At 44.3% G+C, this 21,122-nt stretch overlaps 1 protein-coding gene across 1 annotated transcript; it reads left to right on the top strand.

Moving 5' to 3' along the window:
* Positions 1-3,607: 3,607 nt before the first annotated feature.
* On the top strand, positions 3,608-18,373 carry FAM111A (FAM111 trypsin like peptidase A). The gene is made up of 5 exons (XM_053285230.1): positions 3,608-3,651; positions 7,776-7,877; positions 13,471-13,512; positions 13,654-14,392; positions 14,567-18,373. Exons 2-5 carry the CDS (start codon positions 7,791-7,793, stop codon positions 15,670-15,672), a joined length of 1,974 nt encoding a protein of 657 aa, XP_053141205.1. The 5' UTR covers positions 3,608-3,651; positions 7,776-7,790; the 3' UTR covers positions 15,673-18,373.
* The last annotated feature ends 2,749 nt before the right edge of the window (positions 18,374-21,122 follow it).

Genomic DNA, 21,122 nt, shown 5'->3' with positions numbered 1-21,122 from the left:
TGCCCATGGATGCTCAGCCGTGCCCTGAGCAGACTGCAAAAAGGCTCCTGTCTCCTACCAAAGGCCTGGCTTCTTCAACTGAGAAGATCCACCGCTCTCAAAGCCTCTGATCCTGGGTAATATGCTGCCTTCACAAGCCTTGGATCTCTACTTTCCTCCTCCTTACTAATCACTACTACCCCCCCTTCCTGAGCCCCCCCTCCTCCTTCTTTCTCTGCTTCTCTCTAAATGTTTTATTTAGGACTTGTTAGATTATTAGATATCTGTAATTACTGATTGCACACACATATGTTAGTTAGGCACATTACACTACACCCTGAATCGGAAACATGTTTTTAATGTTTTTATTTTGTCCTGATGAGCAACTTTTTCATAATAAAGCCCATTGAACTTTCTGAGTGTGTCTCTCTCTATCTCTGTTTGCGCGCCCAGATCATACATGGTCACCATCTCCAAGAACCAATTCAGTTTGTGTATGATGTGACTTTGCCTCTTTCCCTTTGAGCATGTACAGAGTGTGAAACCAGGTATAGTTCACAACAACAGGGAAATAATAAATACATAAATAAGATGGCTCCCTGTCCCTGAAGGGCTCCCAATCTAAAAAGAAACATAAGATAGATCCAGCAACAGCCATAGGAATGATGCTGTGCTGGGGATAGATAGGGCCAGTTGATCCCCCCCTGCTAAATAAAGAGAATCACCACTTTTAAAATGTGCCTCTTTGCCCTGTTAGCAGACCTCCACTGTATAGGTAAATATGCTTGAATAACTACTATTACTACACACACACACACACACACACACACACACACACACATATGTGTGTGTGTGTGTGTGTATGTATTTTACAGATATCATTACTACTACTACTAGTAGTAGTATTTATCCACACTTTAACAAAAGTTAAAAGTACTCTTTAACAAAAGTTCTCAAAGCAGTTTACATAGAAAATAAAATAATAATAATAATTAATAATAATAATTAATAATAATGATAAATAGATGGTTCCCTGTTCCAAAAGGCTTACAATCTAAAAAGAAACACAAGGTAAACTAAACACCAACCACCACCACTGGAAAAATTGTGTTGAATAGGGTCAGTAGCTCTCCCTCTGCTAAATATAAGATAATCACCATGTGGTCACCCCTAATGTCTAAAACAGAGAGAATTATGCTAATTGCATCATCTTCCCAAAGCACTATCAGAGATCACGTGGAGGCCTCTCCCTCCATAGTGAATGCAAGGCACTTCGTGGTAGTCCTGACTCCTGGGCACTTCTGATCTTTGCCACTTTGATGACTGCTTGGACTTGCTTCCTGTTTCCTCAACAGAATTATGGAAAATATTAGAGGGATACACAGCCTGAACTTCTGGTACTAAATTGGAGGGGGAGGGGGGAATCTCCTTGGCCCTGATCCTCTCTGACAAAGGTAGAGCTGTTGCTTTACCTCCTGTATAGGTAAACAAACTGGCTGAACCAAATCCAAAGGCTTTATTTATTTATTTATTTATTTTATTTCTGTCCCCCACATGTTTTTGTGTAGTATACTGTTCAAAGAGGCTCACAAACTTCCAAAACAAAACAAAGAATAAAATTAAATTAATTATGATATTAACCGTCCAGGAAGATGTATTTTCCTGCTAACTTGGCAAAGAGGCACCTTTTAACGTGGTGATTCTCTTTATTTAGCAGGGGGAGAGTAACTGGCCCTATCCACCCCCAGCACAGTACTTCCAGTGACTGTTGCCGGTATCTATCTTGTGTTCCTTTTTAGACTGTGAGCCCTTTGGGGACAGGAATCCATCTTATTTATTTATTATTTCTCTGTGTGAAACTGCCCTGAACCATTTTTGGAAGGACAGTATAGAAACTGAATATATAATGATGATGATGATGATGTATTTTAAAATGCAGCCATAAAACTGCAACAGCAGAATTTATCCAAAGGCCTGAGTTGATAAAACCATTTTCATTTGATGCCTAAATGTTAACAATGGGGTATTATCCTAAATTTCAGAATTCACTGTGTTGTAAACTGTTACTCATACAATACAAAGGGGGTGGGCAGTGCTCTAACTGTTATAATTTTCCTTAAAAAGTACTTTAATGTACTTTTAATAATAATGAAAATTGCAATCCCAGAAAGAGACTGAAAACACACCCCCATTGGCTGATGTGATTATGACTTCACTTTCCTGTTCTGCTCTGGGGCAGAGATACTACAGTTTATTCTGCTGGGTTTTTCCTGCATGCTTCTTTGCTGCCAACTAACAGGCCCTAACATTATTAAGAAACTACAGGGGGGGCCGGGGGAAGGTGGCGGGTTCATCCAACTTTGCTAACAACTAATGAGGATTGAGGAGGTTGCAGCTCTGATGGGATAGTGCTGGGGTAGGTGAACTGAGAAACTCTTTCTTTCCTTTTGCTCTCCCAACACTCCAACCCCACTCCCAGGATCAATAGAGATGGTGGTAGAGAAAAAGTTCCTCAGCCCCCCTCCAGTATTCCCCAATATCAGAGCTGCCAGGACCTCATACTGCAGCAAAGGTCTGCGGTATCAGAGAAAGAGAGAATTTCTCAGTACCCCACCCCAGCCTTGTGAAGCAAGGCCCTTCTTGTCTGCATAGCCCCATCCTGAGTTCTGTGTAGCCTTACTCATGATTGTCCGAATAATTGACTCATGCGGTCTCAGCACTCTATGGGTATTTGCACAGAAGTATTTCTGTATTTATTCTGTTTTCTAGTATTTGCACTAGAGAACTTGGTAATGCATAGTCCAAGTCATCTGATTACTAGAAACATGTGAAAATGGGACATTTGTACCCCACAAATGGGCAATTTGAGCTATTCACACAAATAGTTAAAGTTCTTCCAGGCTACCACTGGCATACATAGCCCAAAACATGCTGAAGTTTGAAAGGGAAGGATTTGGAAGTTCCTGTCTAGGCGGCACGAAGTGTATCCCAAATTGGTAAGTCACTTCCAGGTCATCCCCCCCCCCCCCCAAATTGGCACAAACACTCAGAACTACCGAGAAGTGCATGGGACAGAATGCTGGGTAGTTCAAGTTCCGTTCCTCTGATTAACTTCCTAAGAGAAGATAAATATAATAAAAAGCAGTTTTTTGGCAGATTCAATCCTATATGATTACTTGAAAATCCCATTTACCTTCACAAGTAAGAGTGCACAGGATTGCAGATTCAGATGAATTTTTGTCATACTCAAGAAGGCTAAGTGCCACCCCCTACTTTTGCTTACCATCTGATGAAGAATTCTATAGATTTGGAAAGCTTGCTGTTTAATGCTTTGTGGCTGTTTGGATGGTCCTAATAAAATATTACCTAACTCTGGGCTGGATTTCCCCCTCTAAGTTAGCAGCAATAGCCCTTCTCTCAAAAAGCAACCAGCAGTCAGAGAACATGCCATCCGACAAGAATCTCATTCTTAGACAATCTAACGAGGGTTCGAGATTCTTATTTCCGCCCTTCCTTTAGTTTCATTATCGAAAGTCTATTTTCAAAAGGGCGGGGGCACAGGAAATTGAGCTGGGGAAAACTGTTTGTCAGATTCAGGGTCTCCTGACGTGGGAGAAGACCGTGCGAACTTCTGAGGGCTTCTCTTCTGCCCACCGGTCAACGTGCAGTGGGGTGAGTGGCGAAAGCTGGGCTCCGAAGAGGTACTAGGGCAGTGCTTCTGTCCTGAGCAGTAAGCCACGATAGGAGGACCGCCTCAAGCAAGGTTTGGGTGGAAAAGCTTCCGGCTCCCCTTCTACACTAGGCATGCAAGCCTAGCTTTTATCTTCTGGCAGCATTCCAGGAAACATTTTGGAAAGGAAAGGAAAAACGGGTACTTGTCTTTATGATGCGTGTGAGAAGCAAACTACTTTATTTTGTTTTCATTCCATCCTGAAGGGGGACCCTGGATCTTTTTGTTCTCAGTGGGGAGCAGGGAGTGGGGTGGGGACGGAGTATTTGCCTTCACAGCGGCTTGACGCACAGGGCAGAGATAAACCCAGCTCCCTACTGCAGTTGCTGAAGAATCCCCAGGGACAAGATAGATCATTGATGTGCGAGACGACATTAGTTTATCTGCCCAAAGTCGTCCGCCCTTCAGCTCCTTGGTTTGGCTGAGCAGGCAATAAAAAGCGCTTGCTTCCCGCTCAAACCGCACAACTGCAAACACCGCCCAAGCAGGGCTAGCGCCTTTGCTCCAAAGGATAGCAATAGCAATAGCAATAGCACTTACATTTATATACCGCTCTATAGCCGGAGCTCTCTAAGCGGTTTACAATGATTTAGCATATTGCCCCCAACATTCTGGGTACTCATTTTACCGACCTCGGAAGGATGGAAGGCTGAGTCAACCTTGAGCCCCTGGTCAGGATTGAACTTGTAACCTTCTGGTTACAGGGCGGCAGTTTTTACCACTGCACCACCAGGATAGTTCCCGCGGTCACGAGAGAGTAGACACATGTAGCACCACCACCACGTTCGCTCTCCCTACGTTTTCTGCCTGGGTTAGGGAGACTCAGAGTAGGGTCTCTGGGTGGAGCATTGAAAGGGACACATAAGTAATTTTGTAAGCTGGACCCAAAGGCTGTTGGAGGCCACCCCACTCTCCCGCAAGTTAAGCATCATCACACAAACACACACAATTTTTAACATGTGGGTTCTTGAGGGCACGAACAGCAACCGAACTTACAAGAACCGATCTGTCTATATAATTAATTCATGTAGACGAGACCTTGCGGATGTGGCAGGTTCCGCCCTTGCTGCAGCCCCTGCTGCAGCCGTGAGCCAGCAGCTCACACCAGAGCAGCGTGCGCCCGGAAGCGGTTGGGCTGTGAGCGAAGCTCCGCCGCGTTTAGGAGAAGAGCGAGGAGGTTGAGGCAGCGAGCCAAGCTCCGTTGCTCGTAGGAGGAGAGTGGGAGGGAGACGAGGCGGGTGAAGTCCCGCCGCCTTCGGGAGGAAGAGGGCAGCCCGAGCCCACTAGTGTAAGAATATAAAACAGGTATATTTATGCAAATATGCATTAGCAGAAACATTGCAATACACAATGCAACAAATTCCCATCCTACATATTTCTTTCCCCGCTCTCCTCTCTGTCTCTAAAGCAGAGGTCATGCTGGACCTGGAACAGACTGAAGAGGATTTGGGGGGCCCCAGGGGGTGTGGAGGGCCTGGACTTCCATCCAGGGGGAAGAGCACCTCTGGGAACACTTCAGTGCAACAGTGAAAGGTGGGGGGGGGAGGAATAGAGTGGGATTATGATGAAGGTAAGGTGGGCTTGTGGTCTGCAGGCTTTGGTCATGAGCAGGGGTCAAGGAGCTTAAAGCTGCTGCAGGGTGTAAGGAGGAACCAATGCAGAGGTTTAAGGAAAGAAGAAATTAGTTAGCAGAAGTGTTTTGAACTGACCACAGAGGGGCCTGTGATTTGCTTGGAGGTCATGAGAAAATGGACAAGGATTCTAACAATAGGTGCAGAAATTATGGATTTTAGAATTGTTGAAGAAGTGGCAAGATGTGAGAATGCATCAAAGGGGGAAAAGAGGAAAATGGAGGAGCCTTCATTCTTCCCATTTGTTGTCCACTCTTGCAGGTGCCACTTACTGATGACTACATAAATGTATTTAGTATAACATGTTTCAAGCAGCAGTGTGATGAATAAAAACTTTAAAGCAATACAATAGGGGTTTCTTTTTGAAAATTAAAATGGGGTCAATAACAAAAATTCTCACTGAGGTGCTTCACACAATCGGTGTGAAGCACCTGAGGGGTTTCTGCGGGGAGAGTGGGCTTAGCCCGCTCTCTCCGCAGACAAGTAGTCGCTCGTAGCTGGGTGGCTGGATCAGCCACCCACACAACTGCTGGGCCAGCTCTATCATGGAGCTGACAGGGGCGGTGGGGATTGGGGGCCATGTGGCCCCCTGAAGTTCCAGGATGCCCCACGCAAGCACACCAGGCATCCTGGAGAGTCCTCCAAACCTGGGAAGCTGTTTGCAGCCTCCTGGCGGGGGTCTCCTCGTGTGTTGCCATGATGCGGAGCCGTGTCATGGCGGCACATGATCAGGAAACCCGGGTTAGCGTAGTGCTCGCTCTGCTAACCTGGGCTAAGGGAAGGGTTACTTAGGTGAGCTAGCCGCCAGAGAACCAGCGGGCTCGCCTACGAGCCCACTGGTTCTCATGATGGGGAAAAACCGGGCTGGGCTTCTTTAGCCCGCTTTCCCCCCATCGTGAGAATAGCCTCACTGAGTCACATCCTTGTTGGTACTGTAATTAGTGAGTCAGACTAGGACGGAGAAGAACTGGTTCACTCAAGCTATGAAGCCTGTTGGGTCATTTTGGGCCAGTCACTGTCTCTCAGCTTAACTTGCCTCACAGGTGTGTTGTGCTAAAAACGGTAGGTATAGAAGAGAACTTTGTTTGCTGCCCTGAGTTCCTTGGAGGAAGGATCCTATGTGGTGTAGACATAATGGTCTTGATACTTTAAATGCTGTCATTAAGAGGTTTACCAACTTTGCCAACTCACAGCACCAGAACAAATGAGCATCACACTATGGAACAACTGAAAGTTGAAAGTTGATCTAGAACAGTGTTTCTCAACCACTGGTCCATGGACCGGTGCCAGTCTGCATGGCGTAGGGTTCTGCTCCATGAGGCATCACTAATAAAAATCACCCTCCAAAAAACAGTTTTGGGCCACTGGGAGCTCTCTGGAGTTCATTTCCAGGCAACCCTCGCTGCTGGATAATGTTCATTTCACTTCCTCAAAATGAACATTATCCAGCAGTGAGGGCTGCCTAGAAATGAGCTCTTGACAGCTGCCCAAAATTGTTTTTTTGGGGGTGACCCCCATACTAACTGCTAGTCCAGGAAACTGCACATGAATAATGTACTGGTCCATTACTCCAAAAATGTTGAGAAACACTGATCTAGAAGTTATAAACTTAGACCTTTCGTTATAAGATCAACTTGATCAGAACCATAAAACTTGACCTAGTGTGGGAACTGCAGATGTAGATAATAGGACTCTGACCTTTTGCAGAGAGTTGAAATTATAGTTCAGAAGTTATGCTGCTGCTCTTTTAAAGTTCAGTAGCCATGCTCAAGCCAAGCTAATCACTCCCCTATGTGTGCTATTATTCCTGTTCTGTTAATCCTAATAATAATAGGTTTGATTGATAGTAAATATTTCCCCATATAGATCATACAGGCTCCTTTCTCTCTTTTACTTTGTTGTACTTCTGTGGGCAGCAATTTGAGAGAGTTCCCAGCAGTTGGCTACTACTGGTCACCATTTTCCCCCCTCTCTCTTTCAAATCTATAACGAAGCAGATTACCCAGGGTCATTTCCTGCCCCATTCTAGACTAAAGCATATGGCAACCAATAGCTGCACATGGCCAGCAATAGTATCCTTGCTTCAAATGCTGTGAAATCCACTGCTGCCCATGGATCCACAGTAAAGAGAGAGTGGGGAGTGAGGGGTGGGGAGCCCTACCACTTGCTCAGATGTCACTTCCAGATCACCAGTGGTGACCAAATGAGTAAAGACAAAACAAAGTATGCTAATGATATGTCCTTAATAATGTTTTTAAAGGTGCTGTGGTAAAATTGAGCGTTGTCAAACTTTGCAGGAGCACAAGAGTTTCTGCCCCTTCTGGCTGACAGGTGAGAAATAGGGGGAGATGAATACGTGTTGGGCTCCCCGATGATGTAAGCAGCCGGCTTGTCACCTAGTAATCTCTGAACCTGTTAATGTGTTCTGCCTTCAGCTCACCCAAGTCAATATGAAACAGACAAAGTCTTCACGTGGCAAGAAGCAGCAGCATGTTAAAACATCTAACAATGATGGAGATATCCTGCCTTTTCTAAAGGTATGAGGCAAGTGTGGTATATTCTGAAGAGGGTTACTGAATCTCAGCTCTCAAGAAAAGCTGTGCAAGAGGGTTGATATAGAATCTTTCTGTTCTTGAGAGCAAAGGTGCCTTAAAAAGCCTAAGTCTTACCTTTAGTTGAGTATTACCCACCTTTATTTTTCTCCGGTCCAGTTTCTTAGGCTGTTGATGGACGAAAAGGGCAGAGGCGCCCTTTGGACCAGATTTCCAGGTGGAATTCTGGTCCCCCACATAATTGCCCCCCCCCCCGTGTCTTGTTGGCGGCCAAGGGTGGCTGTGCCACCACCTACCGCGCCATGCTGGAAAACTGAGCACGAGAGTCTGTGCTGAGGGCGATTGTGGCCCAATCCACAGCCCGCTCACCCAATCACCTCTCTCTCATGCGCAGTAGGAGGGCCAAGTGTGGGCCTGCATGCAGCCAGCCTGCGGCCACCTGCCTGCCTCCACAGCAGCTGCGAATCTCTCCAAGAGGAGAGAGCAAGATGAAAAAGTGCCTCTAGACCCACGAAAGCTTCTCTGCCTGCCTCCTGTAAGTAGGATATTGCCAGCATCTGCCAGGGTTGCTTGCACATCTCAAGGGAGCAGCAGATCCTCAAAGCAGCAGCAGCAGAAAGAAGAACGCGGGGTAGGGTGGGGTGGAATAGTGGAACTCACGTGACACAGAGAGTGGAAGGGAGAAGGAGGGATGATGGGGGAGAGAAGGATGACGATGACAACACAGGCCAAGCCAGAGGCTTCCTGGCTTGCCTGCGAATTTAGTCTCTCCCTTGCTGCTGCTGTTTCTGCAGTGATTTTTCACTCACATCTAACAAACTGCTTGTGGATTTGGCACCTGGCTCCAGGGTTGCAATAGTTTTGGTCTGGTTTCTTCCTTTGGGCTCAGCCTCAGAAGGCGGCCAGCTCTGACTGAAGCTATTCCTGGAGATTCCCCACCCCATCCCACAATATTTTTTCACAATATCAAGCCACTAACATAAGAAGAATGTATTTGTATGGGGTGGCTAGCAAAAGGATGGGGCAGCAGGGGGAATGCAAAAGGTTTGTGAGCCAAGCCAGAGGCTTCCCAGCTTGCCTACGAACTTAGTGTCTCTCTCTCTCCACACACACACACACACACACACACACACACACACACACACCTATATTTATATGCATAAATATACTTCTTTTACATCCTTACAGTCTTGTGAATTCAATTGCTGTTTAGGCCCTCAAGAACCCACGTGTTAAAAATACTGCATGCGTCAGGGTGTATGTGTGTAAGGGGATGGTGTTTGTCTTGTGGCGGAGGGGGAGGGCTTTAGATCCATGCTCCAAAATTACCTAGGTGCACCTCTGGAAAAGGGTTTCTAAACTTTTTTGATGTCTTGACTTAGTGATCGAAGTGAAGATTTCTGTTACCATTTTCATTTCAAAGAATTAAGTAAGAAACTAGGTCATCATCTAGTTAAGCCCTGCTATGATTGTGAAAGTAGAAAACTGTGAGGCTCCTCGTTCTCCCGGCCTCTGGAGATCCCACAATGCATCGCAATATGTGTGATCCATTGGAGGATTCCCCTAGAGCGCCCGTCTGTCTGTGCGGCTGGGCTGGAAGCAGCCCGGCTTGCACTTGAGCAGTAAGCCCGGGTTGAGAGAGCGCTCACGCCTTTAATCTTGGCTAGCAGCTGGGCTAAAAAGCTGGGCTAGACAGCACTAGCCCACCAGGACTGGGCCTGATCCCAGTGGTTCTCACACTCAACCTAACCCAGGCTGGGTGTCCCTAGCCTGGGTTAGGCTGCCCGTGAGAACAGCCTCGGTATCTATGAAGAGTTGAGCAAGAACAACAACTGAAGGCTCTAATTATCATATTGGGGGGAAACCTAAAGCCGCAAATATGGTCTAGCTATTTCTTGGGGGAATTGAGTACATTAGGTGTAGTGGGAGCTGTGTGCTTCTCCCATAGAGCTCTATGTGGAAAGCACTTTTAATAGTTCATTGTTTTAGATTTTTAAAAATTGTATGTAAACTGCCTGAAGATGTTTTATATCAGGCAGTTTATAAATCTAATAAATAAAAGAAGATGATATAATGGTGACGAAATACACATCATTCTTCAGATGAAATTCTTAGACCACCTGAATGCGTACAATAAAAGCAAATAAAAGATCTTACAAATCACGCAAACACATTTCAATGTCCAAACATCAATGTCAATTTTCTATTTCAAGCGGCTGGGAGCACTTGAGATTAAGTACAGACATACCCCTAAACAAAATTTTAACCTTTCCTCAAAATCCCCATAGGATCCTATAACAGATTAAGGCCTTTGTCTCAGAACTAGCTCATGTGAGGGAAAAAAAAATGCCAGGTCATCCCTGCTGAGCTGCCTGAGTGGGCTTCTCATAATACCTTTCTATATTTCCAGTAGATTTAAAATGCTGCCACCATGCACCCTAAAACTTGCAGAGAACCGGACCAGTGGATTGGGTGTTTTAATACAACAACTGTAACTAGGTATTGCGCAAACAATTTTAAAACAAAACCTTCCATGTGTATGCCTATACAGGATGAGAAAAACTGATAGCTGCTGAGCACCTGAGGATGCTTTTGCACCAGAGAACCCCCCCCCCTTTTCCTGAGTTAACCAACGCTGTGAGGCTTTTTAAAAAAACAAAAAAACAAATCCCCCCGCCCAACAGTTTTATTCAATTACTACAAAAATAGGTTGTCTTACGTTTCAGTTTTAGGCTGCATTTAAGAATGCTTAAATGGTTACAGAGTCCTTTTTAATTACTACAGACTGGTTCCATCTAAGGCTTCAGGTTGGTTAGATAAACTTAATAATACTTAGTAGGTTACAAAAATATTTCAACAGCACCCTGAATGATACTGGGGCGGCATACAGTAAAATCTTAGTTGCAAACAACAGATATTTAGGAAATGCAAAGCACACACCAAAGAAACAGGAATTCTAATACAAATCCTTACTAAACCACTTTCTCCTGCTCTAAGCTTCCGAAGCCCCTAGCCTTGGCTTCCTTTTGCCTTGCACTCACCAAACTCCTGTTGAGAATCAAGCCTCTGCAGTTCTGTCTTCCAAGAGCTGCAGTTATCCTGTTGCAGCAAACTCCATTGCCACATGGAGAGCCAGTGTGGTGTAGTGGTTAGAGTGCTGGACTAGGACCGGGGAGACCCGAGTTCAAATCCCCATTCAGCCATAAAACTAGCTAGGTGACTCTGGGCCAGTCACTTCTCTCTCAGCCTAACCTACTTCACAGGGTTGCTGTGAAAGAGTAACTCAAGTATGTGGTACACCGCTTTGGGCTCCTTGGAGGAAGAGCGGGATATAAATGTAAAATAATGATGATGATGATGATGATGATGATGTCCCCTTGCTCCTCTAGCACAGAATTTCCTTACTTGTTCCCAGAATTTCTAGCAATAGCACTCTAGGTCCCACCCCTCTGGTGGACTGATTGGGTGATCTCTGGAGTTCACTAGCCTGTCAGTCAACACAAGGATCCACTTCCTGTTAACTCTTTAGAAGGAGGGGAGGCTGATATCTACAGATTCTATGGGGGTTTGGGGAAAAGGTTAAAATGTGTTTAAAATTGCCTTCTTGCCCATTTCTTTTGTGGGTTGGTTGGGTGGTAGGTAGCACCTACCATGCCCTGCCACCCAACCGCCTTTGGTGTCCCTAGGAGCTACCCATGGGGAACAATGGGGTATTTCAAGTTTCCCCATTGTTCCCTATGGCTGGAACACCCAAAATGTTTCAGGTTTAGCTTCATCAAATCAGTGTGACTGCTGATTCAATGAAACATTTCGGCCATTTGCATTTTGTTTCGAGCTTGAAACAAAATGCAAAATCTGTTTCATGCACATCCCTACTATTTGCCTGCCTTCAATCAGCCAAGAGAAGTCAAAACTCTTTTGGGAATTTTCTGTAGTGAGCCAGGTCCCAGAAAAAGCAGGAATATGGTAGCTGGTAGCACATTCATAAGCTGTTTGCAAACCACCTTTTGCCAGGGAAAAATAACAGGGCTATACAGAGAAAGAAGACCTGTTAGTCCAGTCATAATGGTTGGCCAGCTCCATTGCCCAGCAGGTAAGAGGCAGACATAGGGAATCTGCAGAAGGATATGAGTTCCACTGTTATTACACTGCCCATATGAGGGGTTCAAACGCCTAGCAAGTGGGAGGTAAAACGTGGGAATGGAAGCAACAAAAGCAGGCTCATATGGTGGTAACCTCATGAGCGGCTTAGTGAGAAAGAAGATTGTAGTGGGAGTCAATGGGGTATGTATGAGGCATTCTGGGGTGATGGAGATGAAGCCCCTGCAGAACAAAACCCACTTTTTTGAATGGCTTGTCAGCATCAATAATGTTGGGCTCTCTATTGACTTCAGTGGCTATTTAGTTATGATCACTGCCTTGCTTCTTGTTTTGCATCATGTCTGTAGGGGAGGTGGGACTTTGCTTTGAGAGAGGATAGGATTAAGATGGCCACTCCTCCAATTCTCCCTCACCATATTCCCAGATCCTCCTGTTTCTTCCTGCTTATGCCATTGCAATGATGCTGGCATAGGACCTGGACTGACCTAGCTAGCATTTCTATTGTGTGACGTCCCTGCACTCAGAGTAATCTAGAGTTATACTGATGTAGGGAATTTAATTGCAGTCCTCTCCTCATCCAGCAGGTGGACCCAAAAGATAAGAAGGATTGCATGGTTGGTGTGCAGCTATGATTGCTTTAATTATTTGCAGTTTTTAACTCTTGACTCTGAATTGCCCAGCAAAAAAGCATCTATAAGAAGTATCTGCTCCATTTGTAAATGCCACTCGCACCTTGGCATACATTCCAGGCAAATAAAATAAAATAAAAATCTCTAGTTTAAATAGGATTTGACTAAGTTTGGAGCGACTTGCATTGAAATAATTTAGACTGCTGTATTTGGCAAACATGAAGAATTTTACAATTAAAACCTATATTCCATTCCTACTTGCTCCTTCTTTGTGGCATTACTCCAGCAATGCACATATTCCATTTCTTACTGTCAGACAAAGACGACTAGCAGCAAGTGATACAGAAGGGTGGCAGACTTGGATGCCTTGTTAGGATTTTTAAGCCTGGGCTTTTTTTTTTTTTAAGTTGGCCATTTTTTTAAAAAAGTTGACTGTGAGACTAAGGGTCTTGCCCAATACATAAATAAAATAGTGTACAGCAAATGAGCTGTACGTTATGAGCCCCACCGCCCACTAAAATAATCTGGGGAGCTTTGCCTGCAGTTGCCACTGGTTCACTGGTGGCTACTCCAGGAAAGACCTTCTCCATTGCTATCCTGTGGCTTTAGAATGCGCTCCTTGCTGAAATAAAAACCACTCCATCTCTGACAGTTTTAAGAAGACACTTAAAATGCATTTGTTCAAAAGCTTTTAACTAGATTTCTAATAGGAACTTGTTTTAAACTGTGCTAATGTTTTTATTGTTTAATTATGTTGTTTTGTTTAAACTGCCCAGAGACGCAGGTTTGGGGCAGTATACAAATATCCTAAATAAATGCTTGTGTCATTTTCTTTGTCCTTTTATTAGCGTAAGGAGAACTCCACTGCGGTAATCACAAATGCCAAAAGGGTGAGTACCACAATGGAAGCTGGGAACCATCATACAAGAGAAATTATGTTGTATTGTTTAAACTGCCCAGGGATGCAAGTTTGGGGCAGTATACAAATATCCTAAATAAATGCCTGTGTCATGTCATTTTCTTTGTCTTAGCACCAGGAGAACTTCACTGCAGTAATCCGAAATGCCAAAACGATGAGAACTGCTACGGAAATTGGGAATCATCATACAAGAGAAAATACATCTAGCAATGAGAAGTCAACAGATGAAGAAAGAAAATTCACTGTGAACTTGGGTGATGGAAAGGAGCATGTGGTGAAAGGGAAACTTCATATCAATGTGTATACTGCCCTCATGGCTGCTAAAGCTGTTCAAATGCAGATGGAAATAGAGAGGGAGAAGAATAAGGAGATCTATTTAATAGGGCGGAAAGGAATTAAGGGATGCATTAACCTGGGGATGCCTCTGAAGTACTTGCCTGTGGGCACCCAATGTGACATGAAATTTTACAAGATTGGTAAAAATGGGGGTAGTGATGAGATAGGATACCGTCAATATGACAAGAGGGAAGAATGTATCTTGTTCTATGTTTCCCCAGTTGGAAATAGATTAGAAACCAACATGGCACAGACTCGTAAGATAATTAGGTGCAAATGGCTTCTTGAAGAACGCTGCAATATGTGTGTCTTTGCACCAAAAGGTGAAACAGTGAAGGAAGCTCTGTGCAAAGATGGACGATTTATGTCTGTGCTGAACAAACAAGAGTGGGTACTGATGAATGGTAAAAAGTCCATAGACAACTCTTACTCAGTTGACAGTTTATCTAAGAAGAGTTTTTCTAATAAGATTTTTTCCGTGGAAGTGGAGACTAAAAAACATGCCAAATCCAGGCTCAGTCTGGCCCACAGGGCAACAGGGTGTATTCCCAGTGCCCCCCACCCACAGGGTGCCCCTGCACCCCAACTCCCACCCTTAAGTACCCATTCTGCTCAAAACCTGGCACCCTCCCCACATACATCCCACCACCCTCTCAGTGCCTCCAGTCCGGCCCTGGCCAAATCTGTTGGTGGTCCAAATAATGAACAGCTCTCCCTGGACTCTCCAGAGGGGCGCAAAACTTTTCATTATTTTAAGACTGATATTCTGAATCAGTATCCTTACTTAAAGAAACAAAGTGAATTCATTGACAAGTTCATTAAAGATTTTCGAAAGCAACACAAGCATAAACGTAATATCTTCAGAGTGCATTTTGACAAGGAGACAAAGAATTCCACTCCGATTAAGATGGTGAAGAAACTTGTTACTTGTAGTGAGTCAGTGGGGTACATTTTGTGGGGTGTTACTAAAAAAGAGGGTGCTGCTACTTGCTTTGTTTTGCATGATAAGTACATACTAACTTGCCACCATGTAGTTAAGGATATAGTTGGAGAAGGAATTGAGGAAAAGGACTGGGCAGCTAAAATTAGCCAATCAGCACGTGTAACTTTCTCTTTTGAAGACCATCACCCCAGGGAAATTGACTGGTGGTCACTTGAGTCGTGGTTTGAAATATCAGATCAAGAACTTGACTTCGCTGTTCTGAGACTGAAGGAAAATAGTAATGCAAGAAGGCTTCCAGCAGGTTTGGTACAATTAACTTCTCCTATCCCATTTAATGGTCTTATTTACATTATTGGCCATCCAGATGGCGAAGCAAAGTCTATAGATAACTGTTCTGTGGTGCCTGTATTTGAGCGCCCACAGGCATGTGCTAGTCGTTTGCAGCAGGGCCAGGAGGCAGAATGCACCAATGTCAGTTGTGGTTATGATGCCAAGGGTAACAATTGCATCCATATGTACAATCCAAGAGATTTCCCAGAAGTAATCAATCAACCTGCTGTACTCACCTATGATACATCTTTTTTCTATGGATCTTCAGGTTCACCAGTCTTTGATACAAATGGCCGTCTGGTTGCATTGCATGCAGCTGGTTATGTTTATGGAGCCAAATGCAAACAGCGCAGCATAATTGAATTTGGGTTTTCAATGGTGTCAATTCTGTCAGTAATTGAGAAGAAGTATAAAATTTGGTATGACTCTGAAATTCGTCCTGCTGTGCAGGCTGGTCCTGACGCAGGAGAGACTAACTTGTGTGGTGACCCTACTGATGTGGAAATGGAAGTCTTGGATTGAAACAACTTCTCATAATCATCTTGTCATTTTGAAAACAGAGTTGGTCAAGAGGCTGTACTGTTTTTGAAGGTGGTTTCCACAATCCCACTTATCTCAGGGACTTTTGCATCCCATATGTGCCTGCTGTCATTGAGATCTACTGGGTGGGGTCATTGTTCTAGGACCCACCCCTCTTGGAGGCATGACTAGATGTGACCCTGACCGGGCCTTCTCAGTGGCGATGCCTGCACTTTGAATTCTTTGCCCTGGTAAATTAAAGTTTACCAGGACCCCACTTTGTTATTTTTCAGATAAATTAATTCTGTACTGCCCTCCTAATGTTTTTATTCTGAAATATTTGTGGTCTTGGACTTGTGGTCTGCTGGGCATATTTTCTGTTATGGCTCCTTAGTGTATTGTTGATTTAACATAGTTAGCTATGGTTATTTTATTTTATTTTCACCCACCCAAGCTTGCAGAGAGACACACCTCTATTCTGCTCTATGCAGACAATGCAGAAATTCTCTCTACAACCCCCACAGGTGTCAGAAGAACTCTGAGGGCCCTTGCCCAATATTGCAAAGAAGACCAGTTGGAAATTAACTATTACAAAACCAAAATTATGGCCTTTGCTAAGAGACAACACACACTCCTGGCATATAAATGGGCACAAAATTGAGCAGGTTTCATGCTTTAAATACATTTGGGTGGTCTTCTAAGCCTCTGGCACTGGAAAACCTCACAGCACTTATGTTGCCCCAAACACCCAGAGGAGTGCCACTGCCATCCTAAAATTCTTCTGATCAAGAGGATACATATCTGCAGTTCACTACATATTTGCAACCAGGGGTGGGGAACCTTGGCCCTCCAGCTGTTTTTGAACTACAACTCCCACCATCCCCAGCCACAATACTGGGGATGATAAGAACAGCCCTGCTGGATCAGGCCCAAGGCCCATCTAGTCCAGCATCCTGTTTCGCACAGTGGCCCACCAGATGCTGCTGGAAGCCACAGACAGGAGTTGAGGGCGTGCCCTTTCTCCTGCCATTACTCCCCTGCAACTGGTTCTCAGAGGCATCCTGCCTTTGAGGCTGGAGGTGGCCCACAGCCCTCCGACTAGTAGCCATTGATAGACCTCTCCTCCATGAAGTCATCCAAACCCCTCTTAAAGCCATCCAGGTTGTTGGCTGTCACCACATCCTGTGGCAGAGAGTTCCACAAGTGAATCACGTGTTGTGTGAAAAAGTACTTCCGTTTGTTGGTCCTAGACCTCCTGGCAATCAATTTCATGGAGTGACCCCTGGTTCTAGTGTTGTGTGAGAGGGAAAAGAATTTCACTTTCTCCACACCATGCATGATTTTATAGATCTCTGTCATGTCTCCCCGTGGTCGTCTTTTTTCTAAACTAAAAAGCCCCGGGTGTTGTAGCCTTGCCTCATAAGAAAGGTGCTCTAGGCCCCTGATCATCTTGGTTGCCCTCTTCTGTACCTTCTCCAGTTCAACAATGTCCTTTTTGAGATGTGGTGACCAGAATTGTACGCAGTACTCCAAGTGTGGTCGCACCACAGTTTTATATAAGGGCATTATAATGTTAGCCGTTTTATTTTCAATCCCCTTTCTAATGATCCCTAGCATTGAATTTGTCTTTTTCACAGCTGCCACACATTGAGTCGACATTTTCAACGAGCTGTCCACCACAACCCCAAGATCCCTCTCTTGGTCTGTCACCGACAGCTCGGATCCCATCAGCATATACTTGAAGTTGGGTTTTTTTGTCCCAATGTGCATCATTTTACACTTGCTAACATTGAACCGCATTTGCCATTTTGTCGCCCACTCCCCCAGTTTGGAGAGATCCTTTTGGAGCTGCTCACAATCCATTTTGGATTTCAACAATCTGTTTTGGATTGTTTGGATGATGGGAGTTGTAGTTCAACAACAGCTAGAGGGCCAAGGTTCCCCACCCCTGCCTTAAACTATTGAAAGCCAAGTTGCTAGACAACTCCTCTATGGCGCTCAACTGGGCCCCTTCTCCAACTCTGCCCATTGGAGCTTGTCCAGTCCAAATTCCTAAGAATAGTTCTCCAAGTACCACGGTCTTTCTAACTAAGAAGGTCTGACACAGTGCATGTTCACACAATTTACCCTTTTTAGTTTATTCCACTGTCTTAGTTTTAAACCCCATAGCATTTTATGGTTTTTACCAACTGAGTAAAATTTTAAGAATTTAACCAGTTGGAACTTTTATATAGTCTTATCCATTTTACACTAATTTTACTTATCTTAACTGTAGTTTTAAGATAGTTTACCACAGCTTAACAGTAGCTGTATAACCATGTACAGCTTTTAGCTTCTCTGCTGTCTTCATGGGTCAGGCATAGCCCATTTTAATATGTCTTTATGGTGTTTTAATGTAATCTACTTTATGCTGGTCAAAGACCATAATTGTAATTTTTAACTGCTTATTTGTATTGCACACTACCTTGAGTTTCAGTTGATGGTATGTTGGTGCCTGGCTTGTGCAGCAAAGACTTGGTCTTTGTATTATTATTATTTTAAAACTCATGTGATATTCTCGATCTGCAGCCATAGTATATCATGCAAATAAAACGTGACCATGTAGGTGATGTATAAATGGGCAAAAATCCTATTTCATTTACCACCCTGTGCATGCAGTACTTCTCTTATTTCATTTCTATCCTTTCCTCCAGGGTTAGAACCACTCAGGAACTTTTTGTATTGTATACAAATATACAAATGTACTAAATAAATAAAATAAGAAGCAAAAGATAGTGTATACTGATAACACCCTGCACTAAATCTCCTGATGAGCTCTCCCAGCGGTTTCATGTAGATGTTAAAATCATTGCAGACAGTATGGATTCTTGTGGGACTCCATACTGGGGCTCTTGTTTTGAAGAGCAACAGTCTCCAAGTGACACCATCTGGAACCTACTCGAGGTAGGAGTAGAACCACTGCAGAGCCATGCCGCCCACTCCCAACCCCTTCAGGCATCCCAGAGGGGTATCATAGTAAATGGTATTGAAAGCCGCCAAAAGGATCAGCAGAGTCACATCCCCTGTCGATTCCTAATTGGAGATTGTCCAACAGGCCGACCAAGGCCATCTCAACTCCATAGCCTGCTTGAAAGCCAGTTTGAAATGGGCCTGGATAATCTGCTTCCTCCAAAACAGCCTAGAGTTGAGACGCTGCCACCCTCTCAATCACCTTGCCCAACCATGGGAGGCTGGAGACTAGCCTATAATTGCCTAATTCTGAGGGATCCACTGCAAGTCTCCTCAAGAGTGGTCTAATAATTGCCTCCTTGAGACAAGGAGGCATCCTGCCCTCCCTCAGAGAAGCATTAATGATCTTAACAAGACCCTCTCCAGTAACCTCCCTGCTAGATTGTATACGCCATGTTAGGCAAGGGTCAAGAGGACAGGTAGTAAGGCGCAGTGTCCCAAAATATCTTGTCCACATCCTCGGGAGCCACAAACTGAAACTGATCCAATTTAACCACACAAGATGAGCTGCTGGACACCTCCACAATAGATTCTGCGGTAACTGTAGAGTCTAGTTCAGCTCAAATATCAGAGGTTTTATCCACTAAAAACTCATTTAAAACATCACAACGGGTAACTGATGGATCCAAATACTAATTCAAGGGAGAAGGGGCTCTCTCACAACTCTAGACACCTCTGCTGGACATGAGCTTGTAGAAGCAATGTGGACAGAAAAGAACTGCTTATTTGCTGCACAAATTGCCAGAGCATAGATCTTCAGATACTCTGTGTTGTAATCTGTTGGATTTGGGCTGAGTCTTTCTCCACGTACACTTGAGCCGTCTACCTTGCTGCTTCAGCCCCCATAGTTATATACTCCATATACTAAGGGGCTAATTTAGAAGCAGGTCCTAGAAGGTGCTTAGGAGCTTTCATGTCTACTGCCCTAGTAAGTTCATTATTCCAAGTCTGAACCAGGGCATAAACAGGATCGCTAGCAGAACCAACTTCCCTAAATGGCTGCTTAGTGCCTGCTTAGAGGCGGTAATGGGCTGGGTGAGGGAGAACAAAGGCTGAATTCAAGCAATACAGAGGTACTCATGGGAGGTCGAGACTTAGGAAGTGGTTTAGAATTGCCTTTTCTGAATGGGGTCGCACTCCTCTGGAAAAAGCAGGTATGTAGTCTGGGAGTACTTCTGGACCCAAACCTCTGCCTGATTTCTCAGGTTGAGGCAGTGGCCAGGAGTGCTTTATATCAGCTTTGGCTGATTCACCAGCTACACCCATTTCTGGAGATAAACAACCTTATAACAGTGGTGCATATGCTGGTAACATCCAGACTTGACTACTGCAGTGTACTCTACATTGGGCTGCCTTTGTATGTAGTTTGGAAATTGCAGTTAGTACAGAATGCAGCAGCCAGGTCGGTCTCCAGAGTTGCCCGGAAGATATCATATTATGTCCATTTTTAAAAGAACGGCACTGGCTGCCAATAAGAGACTGGGTGAAATACAAAATGCTGGACATTACCTATAAAGGTCTCAATGGCTTGGGTCCGAGGTATTTAAGAGAATGCCTTCTTCTTCATCAACCCCACCACCTGTTAAGATTATCTGAGAAGGTCCGGTTGCGCTTGCCACCAGCTTGATTGGTGGTGACTCAAAACTGGGCCTTTTCTAGAGTTGCCCTGGGACTGGAACACACTTCCTAATGAAATTAAGAGTTCCCCCTTCCCTGAATGTTTTAAAGGAGGGATTAAAAACATAACTGTTTAGTCAGGCTTTTAGTTTATAGTTTTAAAGCCTTGGTTTTTAGAGTTTTTATTGTATTTTAAATTGTTTTAATTATGTTAATGTTTTAATGGTTTTATATTGGGAACTGCCCAGGGACTTTTTTGCATGGGGCGGTATACAAATGTGCTAAATCAATAAACAAAAACAGAACTTCACTAGTCATAACCTATAGCTCTTAACTAGGGGTTTTAACATAAAAGAGTTTACATCTCATTGAAAGTGATTCATATCTTCAAGAAGTCACAGGTGGTATAGTGTTGTCATCAAACCTGAAACTCTGCTTACAACCCACAAACCCTTCTTATCTAATTTATGCTAAGGCTTAAGACCATGGAATCCACCTAGATGGCCCCCATGTCCTTTAATCATCAAAAAGAACATTGTTTGTGGACCCAGTAGCACTTGTCCCTGCTCATCTGTCCACATGGTGTACTGCATTTGTCTCAGTTCAAATGTCCCTCAGCTGTTTACACAGTACAAACAGGACTGTCCTTAAGACAATGAGGAGATTCTCACGATTGGCAAAAAGCGGACTAAGGGAGCCTAGCCCGTTTTTTGCCGATTGTGTGCTGCAATGGGAGTCGCACGGCTCCCGGCAGCAAACTTCCCAAAGTACCCCTCCCCTTAGCCAAGGTTAATGGAGTGAGCGCTCCATTAACCTCGTCTTTTTGA

Source organism: Hemicordylus capensis, chromosome 1, assembly GCF_027244095.1.
Source record: "Hemicordylus capensis ecotype Gifberg chromosome 1, rHemCap1.1.pri, whole genome shotgun sequence".
Classification (NCBI taxonomy): Eukaryota; Metazoa; Chordata; class Lepidosauria; order Squamata; family Cordylidae; genus Hemicordylus; species Hemicordylus capensis.
This window is presented reverse-complemented; position numbering and strand designations above follow the sequence as displayed.